The sequence below is a fragment of the Notolabrus celidotus genome, chromosome 21, assembly GCF_009762535.1.
Source record: "Notolabrus celidotus isolate fNotCel1 chromosome 21, fNotCel1.pri, whole genome shotgun sequence".
NCBI classification, from domain to species: Eukaryota; Metazoa; Chordata; class Actinopteri; order Labriformes; family Labridae; genus Notolabrus; species Notolabrus celidotus.
In genome coordinates, this window is record NC_048292.1 from 16,466,588 (window position 1) to 16,480,694 (window position 14,107).

The window sequence follows — 14,107 nt, forward strand, 5'->3', positions numbered from 1 at the left end:
CAGATTTGTGTAATTTAACTGAAGTCATACATTAAGTTAAGTTTGCTAATGTATCGTGTGTGACAAAAGAGAAGAAGAATTCAAATATAATAAATAAAATATTTAGGGGTGCACGGTATATATCAGGCTGAACGGTTATTAACCTGACATACAGAATATTTTATTATTATTTATTTAATCCAATCGTACAATTTTATGTGATAAAAGCAACAAATAGAAGTTGCATCATTCACAAACAAGCCTACACGTTTTGACACAGTAGCTGGTGATATGTGATCTAATACAGAGATACATCTAGATACAGAGAAGAACAAGCACAGCTGCAACAAGCTGACAAGGGAGTAAAAATGATGTCACCAGTGTGGATTTTTTAAGGTTTCAGATAACACTAGTGCAAATTGCAAAACATGTGTGGCAAGTATTGCAAGAGGAAGAAAAAAGTCCTCAACTTTTAACACAACGAGTTGTTTAAACCACCTGAAGAGTCATCATATTAATAAACCTACATTTAAAGGATACAAAGCAGCAGTTGCCGCAATTAGCGAGTGAGCTGCAGAAAGATAACCAGAGAAAACCTCAAAAGCTAAAGCAACTGATGACAAAGTCGCTCACCTATCCCTGCCTGCCCTGTATAATAATAATAATAATAATAATAATAATAATAATAATAATAATAATAATAATAATAATAATAATAATAATAATAATAATTCATTTTATTTATAGGTGCCTTTATGGACACTCAAGGTCACCTTACAACACAGCAATAATAAGAGCAACACTCAACAGTAAATAAATACATACATTAGAATAAAGATACAATACTAGAAAAATGAAAGGAGGGGAAGTCATTCCAGTCCCAAAGAGACAGATTAGAGTGAGTATGCTTGATGGAAAAGTTGAGTTTTGAGGCATGATTTGAAGGTAGTGGAAGAGTGGAATTTTGTAAGTCCTGGGGGAGAGAGTTCCAGAGGCGGGGGGGCCGAGCGGCTGACGGCTCTCCACCCCATGGTGGTCAAGTGAGCAGGTGGGAGGGTGAGTTGGGTGGGTGGAAGAGGAGGATCTGAGACTACGGTAGGGTGGGTATTTTTGTTTGGAGGAGGTCAATGAGGTACTTAGGGGCTAGGTTGTTGATGACCTTTAAAGTGAGGAACAGAATCTTAAAAATGATGCAGTATTTAATGGGAAGCCAGTCGAGTTGCTGCAGGACAGGTGTGATGTTGCTGGTGGAGGGTGTTCTGGTGATGATGCGGGCAGCAGAGTTTTGAACCAGTTGAAGTTTATGGATGGATTTGTCAGGTAAACCAAAAAGAAGGGAGTTGCGGTAATCTAGGCAGGAGGTGACCAGGGTGTGAACCAGAATAGATGTACTAATGGGACACCTACACACATTCACAGAGAATGATTTGTTTCACGGCCCGGTGGCTGGATGACGACTGACTCACACATCAAAAAGGCATTATTGAACACACAGGAGTGTTCTCACATGAAAAATAGAAAGAAACAGTTGAATAGTCAGAACTGTTCTTTGTTCTTTGTGTGTTTAATGGTAGTGATTTCAATTAGAATGGCTAAGTATAGAATATTGATAAACTGTACACCTAAAAGCATATTTGCTCACTCAATCTTAGTCTGTCCTCAGGTGTACTTAAACTGCACACTTGAAAATACAAAATGAAAAAAAGACTGGTAAACTTATCGGTATCAGCTATAAGAAGGAGGTTATTAGTTCAAGGTGTCAACTCAAAAACAAATCATAATGTGCATCCCTCAAAATATGTTCTCACTGCACTGACTAGAGATCTGACATAAGAGTGTAAAAGGGGAGAGAGCAGTAAAATTAAAATGCACCCCTTAACTCTCTCATCCCCCCCCCCCCCCTCTCTGTCCCCACAGTGTGTGCAGTGGGTGGATGACGCCAAGCTGAACCAGCTGCGGCGTGAGGGCATCCGCTACGCCCGCATCCGCCTGTGCCACAACGACATCTACTTCATCCCCCGCAACGTGGTCCACCAGTTCAAGACCGTGTCGTCCGTCTGCAGCCTGGCATGGCACGTCCGCTTGCAACAATACCACCAAGGAGAGAGGGAGGAAGAGGAGGAGGAGGAGGAGGAGGAGGAAGAGGAGGAAGACAGTGAGGAAATGAAGGAGGAAGAGGAGGAGATTGAGTTGAAGGAAAGGGAGAAGGAAATGTTGGACAGGAAAGAGGAGGAGGGGAGGAGGAGAGAAAAAGAGGATGAACCATGTGAGAAGGGGCAGGTTGACGTGGCAGAAAAAAGGACGTTGCCAGCTATCAAAAAGGAAGAGGAGGAGCACCGTCATCCGCCTCTGAATCCGGCTCTCTCGTCTCCTGCTGCTCTTTCCACAGACTCGAACGTGAGCAGTAGGAGGGACAAAAAGGAGGAGAGGGAGAAAGACAGAGTCAAACCCAAACAGCAGGATTCAGCTCCTGCAAAAGTGAAAGCAGAACATCCCTCTCCTTTAAAACATAAAACCCCTTCCTCTCCTCCTCATCAGGACACTAAACCCAAAGCAGCACCATCAAAGCACCTTCATCACCACCATCATCATCACCATCATTCAGAGAGCAGGACATCTTCCAGTAAAAGCTCCTCCTCTTTGGTTTCTAAGCCCCTCGTCTCCAAGTCTTCCTCGTCTTCTTCTTCTTTGGCATCTCCTCTGGGCTCCTCTTTAGCTCCACCAACTCTATCCTCGACCTCCTCGTCATCTTCTGTTCCTGTTACATCGTCCTCCGTGTCCACCTCCCACCCATCCTCCAAACCCAGTCAAAAACCTGCAGCTACTTCTTCCGTCTCTTCTTCCTCCTCCTCCGGGTCTGAAAAAGCGAAGGGCAAAGACTTTCCCCGCCTGAAAACAGACGACTCAACAAACACACGGACACACAGACCTGCTGTGGATGTAAAGCAAACACGCACATCCTCGAGTTCGCAGGTAGACACACGGACACACCCGTTAGCCAGAACGCTGACAGACTCGAAATGGACTCTCAGTTCGGACTCAAGGACCTCGTCTTTGGATCCACAGAGGCCAGGAAGCTATTTGCAGCAGTACACCCCCAAACACCTCCCACCTCCTCCCCCCATCCCTCACATGCTCCCCCCGTCTTTCCCCCCTCTCCTTCCTCCCTCCAGCCTCCCTCACAGACCTCCAATGCTCCCCCCAAATACCCTATCCAACCCTGTACAGCCCCAAAGTATGAACTCTTACCTCCCTCAGACCCCGCCCCCCCATTCTGCCCACATGAACCAGCTCCACCTGCCTCTACCTCCTCAACCTAACCTCACCGCGCAGTCCCAACCATACTACCACCCTCCCCAATCTCTCCCTCCTCCTCCCCTCCCTCACCATCACCAGTACTCCCCGCACGCCAAACCCTTCTACCCACCTCAGCACCCTCACTTCCCCTCCCACCCCTTCCTCCCCCCTCAGTCGTACCTCCCCCAGCCCACTTCTTACCCGCTACAACCACCATACCAAAGTCCACCACTACCACAGGTTCAGCACTCTCAGCCTTTTCCTCACCCGCCTCCTCTTCCTTCCTCCTCGCCGCCTCCCCCGCCTCCTTCTCTACCACCTCCTCTGCCCCCCCAGCCTTCCTCCTCCTACCTCCCCCATCCCCCAAAGCATGAAGAGCAGATTTTATAGTAGTTTTTGTACATAATGAAGCTGTTTGAAATGACTGTATATGTACAACAAGGTTTTATCTTGGTTGTGTTGTTGTAAAAAGGAAAGAAGACAGGAACAGGATAATGTAGTTTTTAAAGCAGATTTTGACTTTATTTATCCCGTAGTGCTTGGGTTCAAACATTTTGAGTATTGACTGCATTTATTGGTAGTGTCGGCCTTTGTTATTATACGACTGCACCAATTCTGACTCTGAGAAAGACATTTTCAGCCTCAAGGTTTGAGATTTTGAGAAAAACTGCTGTCTGGTTCTGTTTGTATGTGAGCAAAATCTTCATATATCAGAAAATCTATCATAGGAAGGAAGGCAAAGACAAACAATTAGTCTCCAATATTTATAAGAAAAAGGTCACGTGATGACCTCTTTTGTTGTTGTGAAACTTGCAGCTAATGCTTCCATTTTTGTTGTTTTTTATTGTGTATTCTCTGTGCCCAAGACTGTCTCTGGAATGATGATGGGTCGAATTGCAATATTATACAAAACAGTGTTGTATAAAAATTGCTACATTTCATCCACTATGTTGAATTGATACATGTTTATCAATACAAATCACGGCTGAACTTTTCCATAATATTGTATTCGAGCAATACTGCTCTGCAGTTATCTGTTGGGTTTAAATGCATTTCCTAAATATGGAGATGGGGGCAGCTGGTATCTGTATTTTTATTCTGGTTTTAAATTGATAGACAGCAAAATCATGTCCAATGAAAAGGGCAATTATGAGGGGTGTTTCAATTGGAGGATTTTTTCAACTTTTTATAGTGTTTTACAGTCCAGGAAAATTCTTAGTGAAGTATTTTTGTGCCAACCAACAAAAGAAACCCACAAAGGCAAATTACAGCACAGTATACAGTAACATCATAATGAAATGGAGCCACAATTTTAAAAAGTTTCACACGTGTAGCGGTCATTTGCTACAGAGACCCTGAAGTCCCAAAAAGTACTTATTTTTTATTGTGTGCACAAGATATTCACTTGTGTGCTCAGTGGAGTTTATTTGTGGGAACAAGTTATTATCTAATGCATGCAAGTTGTTCACTTGTGCACACTATAATAACTTCTTCCTGTGAGATAATAATAATTTAAGCACAAGTTCTAATCTTGTTTGCACAATATATTTATCTTGTGGGAACAGGTTATCATCTTGCGTGCACAAGTTAATATTTAATGCTTACCATTTAATATCTTGTGCGCACATGATAATTATCTTATTGGAATTACCTTGTGTGCACAAGTTAATATCTTGTGTGCACAATGTATTTATCTTGTAGCAACAAGATAAAATTTAATGCTCACCATTTAATATTTTGTAAGCACAAGATATGAACTAATGCACACAAGATAATTCTTTTACTCCAATTATCTTGTGTGCAAAAGTTAATATCTTGTACGCACAAGATAAACTTATCAATGTTTGGAACTATAGAGGCTCTGTTATTCACTGTCTCAGCAAGAGCGATTTGAAAATGTTGACACTAACACAGATCTGTATGCTAGATATCAAGCTGTATCTGGCACCTGGTTAGCATGTTGGCATGAAGACTGCGATATGAGTTAAGTCACCTTTGTGAGCAGCCAGACAGGCGGCCTAGGAGTTACTTCTCTGGACAAGATATCATTTGACACATCCCCAGTAAAACCACAAGACTGGAATCTTTTAAAATACCTTTGTTTTATGAAGTTACTGAACTACTAATAATGAGTTAATTAGCTAGCTTGTGACAGAGCCAGGTTAGCTGTTTCCCACTTATTTCCAGTGCTAAGGTCAGCAAATTTGTTGCGTGTAATTTTGTACAAAATTAGAGTGGGAACAATCTAATTCAGTGATTAAAAAAAACCCCAAGAAGAATAAGCCTCTCCCCAAAACTAAAAACGATTATTTTTAGATGTTGCGATTTCTTGTACATTTACCAAAAACAGAGAGCTCTCAGAGAAACCTTTGTGGGGTTTTTAAGTTATATTATTGGGGCTTTTACACCTTTATTGATAGAGGGAGAGGACAATGGATAGAGTAGGAAACTAGGAGAGAGTGGGGGAATGACATGCGGGTAAGGAGCCACAGGCAGGATTCGAACCCGTGCCGCCCGCTACATGGTCTTGCAACTTAACCAGTAGGCCAAGTCTGCTCCCGTGTTTTTTAAATTGACATTGTCATTTGGATGATTTCCATTTCACGACCTGATCCATTGATTGTAATGGACTGAAAAGGTAATTGTTCAGGGTAATGAAACTTTATATATATAAAAAAAAACTTTAACACCATGAATTTTCTGAAGATGTTATGGGAAGAGAATAACACAACAAGTAGAGCAATATCATAAAAATGCAGCTGTTCAAGACCTCCTAAATGTGACTTAGTAAAGCACTTTTTTTAACATGGGTTTATTAACTACTGTTTTAATACACTTAATGTCATTGAGAATTCTTAGTAAATGAATCCTAAATTACCAACAGGGCATTTTCAGGTTCTTCCAAGTTAATTGTGTCTATGATAAAACTGTTTTATTTCTGAATGCTCTGAGACACACAGAAGGTACACTGTTAAAAGTTCTTTTTTTCTGAAGCACTATTTATGTATTTACCTGAAGTTGACTTCTTTTACACTTTAAATGTTTTATTTATCAACCAGAGACTGAAGGCCCCTCTTTTGTTTTATAAAGTACTAAAAATGATTGACTGTGTTTCAAGACTATGAAGAACACCCTTGTTTAAGTTCTCACTTCACATGTTCAAACTTTTTTTGGTCATGTATGTCTTGATTTTAAAATCATTATTGGAGTACAACCCACTTGCTAATGTAGCCCACAACATTTCCCTAGTGCCTGTCCTTAACTGTGAACTAATGAATGGCCCAGAGCCATGTAGAGAAGAGAGTTCTGTCAATGTATGCCAGTCCCAGTTTTTTTTTTACTGCACAATTCCCCAAATTGGTCTCTAAAGCTGCTGAAAACTCTCCGCATGTCTTCGTAAGTCAGGGAGGAGTGAAACTGTGGCTTTGAAATTTTGAAAAAATCAAATCCAAACTTTCAGCTCTCTTCAGGAATTCCTTTCAGAGACAGAACTCTTCTCTCTGTGGCTCTGGGGAGAGCGAAGTGATAATGAAGCACTTGATGCCAGTTGCAAGGCGCTCTGCAGCTCTTTATATGCTTTCTGGGTTTCAGATGTTACAAAAGAAACTGACAGGATCTTATATTTTCTTTGTACAAATGTGAAAAAAAATTATAGTTGAAACATCACAAGTGTTCTGAGGCTCCTGCTGTTTTCAATGTATTTATTATCATGAGGGCCTGAGCGCCCTGTCGTAATTGATGGGTTTTTCATCGTTGCTTGGGCCTATGCACCAAGTGTAGGCATTCACAGAGCAAGGACTGAATAGTACTATTTGGGTACGTATATCAACAGTTTTGACCTTAACATATTTATATCCACAACATACTTACTCCATAAGGGCTTGAGACGTACATATAGGTAATGCTTAACTAAATCTGTGTGTTTTCTGTACGTTGAAGCATGGTTCATTTGGATTATGACATGATTTGTCTGCATACAATTTAAGAGGTCATAATATTTCCTATTAACTTAGCTGTAAATCATCATATCTGAACTACATTTAATTTGCTTATAGTCTTAGCCTGAACACATCATTGTTTAACATTTTTAGATGAGTCACAGCTCCAGCCACTGACAAAAGGAAGCTGCTGCTTTCATATAATCACTTATAATCCCTACACCGATGACCGAACCTGACTCAATTTTAAACAGCAACATTTTGAGACCTTCAACTTACTGCATTATAATAATAATAATAATAATAATAATAATAATAATAATAATAATAATGATAATGATAATGATAAAGATAATGATACATTTGATTTATATAGCACCTTTTAAAAAAAATGTTTACAAAGTGCTTTACAGAGTGCAAGATAGAACACAAAAGCACATGACAAAGGTAAGGAGAACTAAAATGAGTTAAGTAAAAACAATAACAAAAACCATGCAGAAATTAAAAAGTCAGTGATGAGTTAAGAGGTAAAAGCACATTTAAAAAAGTGTGTTTTTAAAAGACATTTAAAAGAGGACAAGGATGTGGCTTGCCTGATCTCCTCCGGCAGGTCATTCCAGAGTGACGGGGCCCTGACTGCAGAGGCCCGGTCCCCTCTGGTTTTTAACCTCACCCTTGGGAGTTCCAAGAGGGACCTGCCGGAGGATCTCAGGCAGCAGTTCGGGACATACATTTTGAGGCATTCACTTAGGTATTCAGGGGCCAGTCCATTTATTGCTTTAAAAGTGAGTGTTAAAATCTTAAAATCAATTCTAAAACCCACAGGCAACCAGTGAAGAGAGGCTAAATTCGGTGTGATGTGTTCCCTTTTATTGGTGTGTGTGAGTCTGGCAGCAGCGTTTTGAGAGGTTGTGTTTGCTTAGGTTGGTGTAGAGTGAGTTACAATATGATATATTATAAAGCTCAAATCTCTGCATCATAATGTCTTTGCTATGGTGATGCATTGTTAGCCTAGTGAAAAATAAGATGTTTGCTGTGGGATTTGTGAGTAGGTGTGGATAAAGGCTCAATGATGCCCCTGCAAATTAAAAAAAATAAATCAGCCCCCACAGATCATTAAACCTAGAATTATGTAATTTGATAGGTTTATGTAGCATATCCAGACAAACAAAAAAGCCTCTTACACCCATATCATTGAATGAATGGGGGATATATATGTCACCAAACAAGCTTTTTTTTCAACTGTTTTTTGAACAGTCAATATTTAGCCATTGTCTAGGGTCACACATGGATTAATCCAATCCTCTCCAAATGTATCGTACTGCAAGGAGACGCCTAAAAAACAAGTGATCTTTGGCTTGTGTACAAATTTGAAGGGTGTAGCCATGGTGGCTTGTCAGAGGAATCTTGTATCAAACTCAAACATACTGCCTCAGACTTATGGTAGGGTAGAAGTCCTTTTCTGAACATACTGAACATGGTATGCCAGTATTGCATTTTTGTCATAGTGTCATTCACGTAAGAGGCAGGTAGGTGGTAAGAGGCAGAAGCCTTGCATGACATGGATCAAAAGGATAACATCAAATTTAAATTATGTTATAGCATGAAGGGAGAACTTCATGCTTTGTCCAAAACACATCAACACTCAGAACTCATTTGCTTGCGCTTGATCTGGTAAACATACCGCAGCAGCAGCATGGCCACAACAATAAGCTGTGGCTGCACCACACCACAGCCTGTGCTTTGGTGCGCCCCAATAAGTGCTTTCTACAGCCTTAGATTGTGTGTTTACTATTTCCTACAGTGTACTTAAAAATAACTTGAGCACAATTAAAGAGCAGCACTCCCTTTATATGAATACACAAAGCAACATTGGATTATTAGTATCCATAAAACCAGCTTAAAATTGTCTCATGTCTGCAGCACAAGTATGATCTGTTATCTGTTTACTGTATGTCTTTTTTCCACTCTACACATCCTACTCTTTTGTCCCCTGAGCCAGAGACAGCAACCAAGCCCTCCTAAATAAACTCTGGTTGTTTAGTGTTACCTGGCTGCAATAAATGCAGCTGGGTCAGCAAGGCCAGACATGATCGGGAGGAAAATCGGCGCATAGAGGTAATTTGTGGCCAAATAATAAAGCACTTTTCCTAGTTGCTTATGAACCAAAATACCAGGTACTGGCAACTCTACGCACCGCGGAACAAAACTCACTCACTTATATCCCATGATCCTGTGGGAGACTTGGGAAAGGGAGGGCAAAGAAGCAAAGGTAGGATCACACGGTATGTTATAACCATCTTCTCATACCTTGTCATGTCCTTGAAAAGTTAAACAGGGGCACACAGGGTTTATTTTGTATATAGGTGTGTAAGTATAAGTGTCGGAAAAGGGAAAATCAAGAGCTTAGATTCTTTGCAGTTTGTGAGAGATTTGTGATGCAGTTGAGAAAGCACAGGGCACTTTCCTTGCAAATATTAAACACATTCTCACACACAGCTTAATGTTTTTAATTCTACAGCAGCACAATGAGGAGCACCCCTCTCCTTGAAAGTATGAGTTCCTTCACCCCCCTAGTGTTTGTATAATTAGAAGATAAACTAATGATCCCCACAGAGGAAACTCACTTGATGCAACAGCTCATAAAAGAGAAAAGTAAAAAGAGAAATCAAATGAAGAAATATGAAACAGACAAGTATATAATGCCTGTAACAACTAACAATAATAAAAACTAAACACACTGTGTACACCTTTTTACTTTGGTATCACCTACAACCCTAATTCCATACGACTGAGGTGCTTTATGAAAGGTTGATAAAACAGAATTTGATGGTTTGCAAATCATTTAAAGCCTGTGTTTAATTACAAATAGTGCAAATACAAGAGTTAAAAAAGTAGTTATTTAAAATTTGTATTTTATGAAAAATACATGCTTAGTTTTTCAAAACAGTTTGGAAACAGTTAGTTGTTTGTAAATATTTTTTTTATTGATTTTTCATGGATATACATTCATAATAATCAGGGATACAATGTTGAATATAGACACAAATATCAATAGTATAGGCGAAACTAGCCTAGAAAGGAACATCAAGGGTGCTGGTGGAACTTACCAAAACACCACTAAACCAACAACAAACCTCCCCAAAAAACAAAAATAGGTAAGCAATCATAGGTAGGGCAAGTACAATCATTAGATAATAATAATAATAATAATAATATTCAATAAATAAAAAATTGAGGAGTGTATTAAAATGTTAGAAACACACACACACACACACACACACACACACATATATAGGGGAGGGGGGCTCCAGTTGTACACATAGGTGAAGTGTTGCCAGTCACTTAGTATTTTAATAGAATAGGGGAGAATGGGGTTGGTTATCACACTTTTTATTGTTTTGATGATTGCTCATCATCAAAACATCTTTCAATAGTCATTCCTACATTAAATTGAAGCTTATGGTGTTGACTTGAAATGTGTATCCCTCTCATTTTCCAACTCATTGTAACAAAGAGGCAATTAATTATCAAAGACACTCTGACACATCGTGACAACCAACCCCATCACAGGGATGGTTGTCACACACTATGGGGTTGGTTGTCACACACTATGGGGTTGGTTGTCACGCACTATGGGGTTGGTTGTCACAATGGTATTTTAATGGCAAAAATATTTTTAAAAAGGCAAGAAGGCAGAACTAAATTTGAAAGTTTAATTGTACTGACAAGTGATAGGCCCACATAACTTAATGCACTTTAACATAAAATGAGCAAGGAACATGAAGAAGAAACACATCTTTAGGCCAGCCTGTATAACAACATAAAGAACAAAACAAATAGGCTGAACAATAATGGCCGACTCAACTAGGCTACATGCAGTCACTGTCTGAGTTACAGTGATGGCAAATGTAGGGTCTGCGCACTCCAACTCATTTCACCATGCATGATTTGTAACCCTAATCCTAACCCTATTCATAATCCCTAACCCTGTGACCCTAACCGTAAACTTGAATCTAACCCTAACCCTAACCCTTATCATAACCCTATCCCTGTAACCCTAACCCTCACCCTAACCCTAACCCTAATCATGACCCTAAGCCTGTAATACTAACCCTAATCCTAACCCTTACCCTAATCATAACCCTAACCCTGTAACCCTAATCATAACCCTAAATCTAACCCTAACCCTAATCATAACCCTATCCCTGTAACCCTAACCCTAACCCTAACCCTAATCATGACCCTAAGCCTGTAATAATAACCCTAACCCTAACCCTAACCCTAACCCTAATCATAACCCTAACCCTGTAACCCTAACTATAACCCTAACCCTAAACCTAACCCTAACCATGACCCTAACCCTAACCCTAACCCTAATCATAACCCTAACCCTAAACCTAACCCTAATCATAACCCTAATCATAACCCTAATCATAACCCTAACCCTGTAACCCTAACCATAACCCTAAACCTAACCCTAATCATAACCCTAACCCTAAGCCTAACCATTATCATAACCCTAATCCTGTAACCCTAACCCTAACCCTAACCCTAATCCTAACCCTAATCATAACCCTAACCCTAATCATATCCCAAACCCTAACCCTGACCCTAACCCTAATTATATCCCTAATCATAACCCTAACCAGAACCCTAATCACATCCCTTAGCCTAACCCTAACTCTAATCAAAACCCTAATCATAACCTTAACCCTAACCCTAACCCTAATCATAACCCTAACCATATAACCCTAACCCTAGCCCTAACCCTAACCCTTATCATAACGCTTATCATAACCCTAACCCTAATCATAACCCTAATCCTGTAACCCTAACCCTAACCCTAATCATACAGCTGATCTTGTATGTAAACAATGTTACCATGGATACACGCAGGTATAAAAAAAAAAGTCGAAAAAAGAACAACGAAGAGAGAGAATCAGCACTTCGCACCATCAAGCTCTCCTAAGATAAGTGACACTAAACAAATCTCTAATATTTCCTGTATGTTTAAACCAATGTTGAAAACATTTTACTGCAAGGTCATACATAAAACTGAAAATACTGTCAGACTGTGGTCATGCTTTCATCTGTGTCTAGAGTCTCCTATTCTCAGTATTCTGTAACTTCCATTGACTGGATGATTGTTGCTTTGCACTGCTGATGACGTCACCACCAGTGAGAACAATATGTGAATCTATTAGGACAGCAATTTAAAATCTCTACCTGAAGAATGTCACTGCTGACTTTTATCAACAGTCATGTAAATGAAACCTTTTAAAAACTGTTAACATCTGAGAGCTGAGGAGAGAAAAGGATGGTTGTGACTTGTAGCTCAGAAAATACCTTTAGCTGTAGCCTGATCATAACGTACTACATCCTTTAAAGCATTGAAAAACCTGAAGGATTGGTCACAGATTTAGTGTTTCTTGTTGTTTTATTTGTCAGTATGTCAACCATAGACTGTAAATAAAAATGGACAGCGTTGCTCCGCCTCTTCCCGTTGTACAGTTCTGAAGCCAAAAAATCCCTCTCCTGGGCGCAGCCATTGTGCAGCCAGAGCCTGTGAAGCCTTTTTAATAAGCTCCGCCCTACAGCGTGACGTCACAAGACGCTGTGTGTCCTTTGAAGTTTCGTTCTACGGCGGCTGTGAATCAAAGGAAACCAGGAAGTAAAACCCCGTTTTTTAAACTCTAATAACTAACGAAAAAAAAACTTTTCAGAAAAAAGAGGCCTTGAACACAAAACAGTCAAATACTAACTACATATCACCACAGCATACGGATGTGAGAAACATTCGTACGACGTGTATTTATTTTTTTAAGTTTGACTGCTCCCCCATTCAAATGAATGGGAGAGACGGATTTTTTTACCTATACTGCAGCCAGCCACCAGGGGGCAGTCACACTGCTGAAAGCCTCACCACTAGGGCCGTATCTGGCACGCTTGATGTCGACGTGTGTCTTGATCAAGCGGCAAACTCCGGTCTCAAACGATGAAGCCAATGCGGAAGTGATATAAACTGCAATACATCGAAAATCTGCTTGAGGCTGGCTGCAGAAACACCAGAAACCACATAGATATGAATGGGAAAAAGACGATCTTTGCAGCATTAATAAACATGTTTACAGCCTGGTTCAAAAAACGGCTTCGCCCTACAACGCTAATCTCTCTAATGGCACACACTGTACGGGGTGTGAATTTTTTTCTAACGTGATTGTTAAGAAGATATTAAGATTATGAGTTTTGCCCAAATAAGGACATGACTGACGTGACTCCCGGTCGGGAACACACAGCCATTGGCTAAGAGACTCACACTACGTCACACTCTGCCTAGTTGAGTTCCGCATTACCAATATGGCTGCTGCCGTCGATTTGCTTCAAAACAGCTCTCAGGAACAGATGGGTGATGTCACGGATACTACGTCCATATTTTATACAGTCTATGGTCTTGGTACACAGCTACGAACATGTAGCTATGTGGCTATGCTCACCAGCGCTAGCACTTTTCCATGAAAAATAAAAATCATCCACTAGATCTTCAAATCTGCAGACGTAAAACCGACCTTTGTGTTTATTAAGACAGCCTACAACTAGCATGCCTCCCTCCTAAGCTCCTTGTTAGCACACACGTGTGCAGGTAATGAAAAACGGAGGAGGAGTTGAGTTGTATTTTATACAGTCTATGGGCTGAACAAGCTCCGAGCTCTGACTCCGTGACAGACCGGATATTGTTGTTACGTAACAAAAACACGGAAGTCTGAAACGGCTCGTTTCACACACATTTACAGAAAGGTGGAGAAATCAAAACAGGGGCAGAATGGATTTTTTTTATTTTCGGGGGGTTTGTAGACATGCCAGGGAAACATATTTCAGGTAGAGAACCATTA

At 40.3% G+C, this 14,107-nt stretch overlaps 1 protein-coding gene across 1 annotated transcript in view; it reads left to right on the forward strand.

Annotated features, from left to right (window-relative positions):
* Positions 1-6,950, forward strand: part of LOC117805318 (lysine-specific demethylase RSBN1L-like) — a 52,958-nt gene extending 46,008 nt beyond the window's left edge. The window contains exon 9 of the mRNA XM_034673999.1: positions 1,897-6,950. Coding sequence (XP_034529890.1) covers positions 1,897-3,666 — 1,770 coding nt within the window. The 3' untranslated portion in view covers positions 3,667-6,950. The remainder of the gene's footprint in view (positions 1-1,896) is intronic.
* The last annotated feature ends 7,157 nt before the right edge of the window (positions 6,951-14,107 follow it).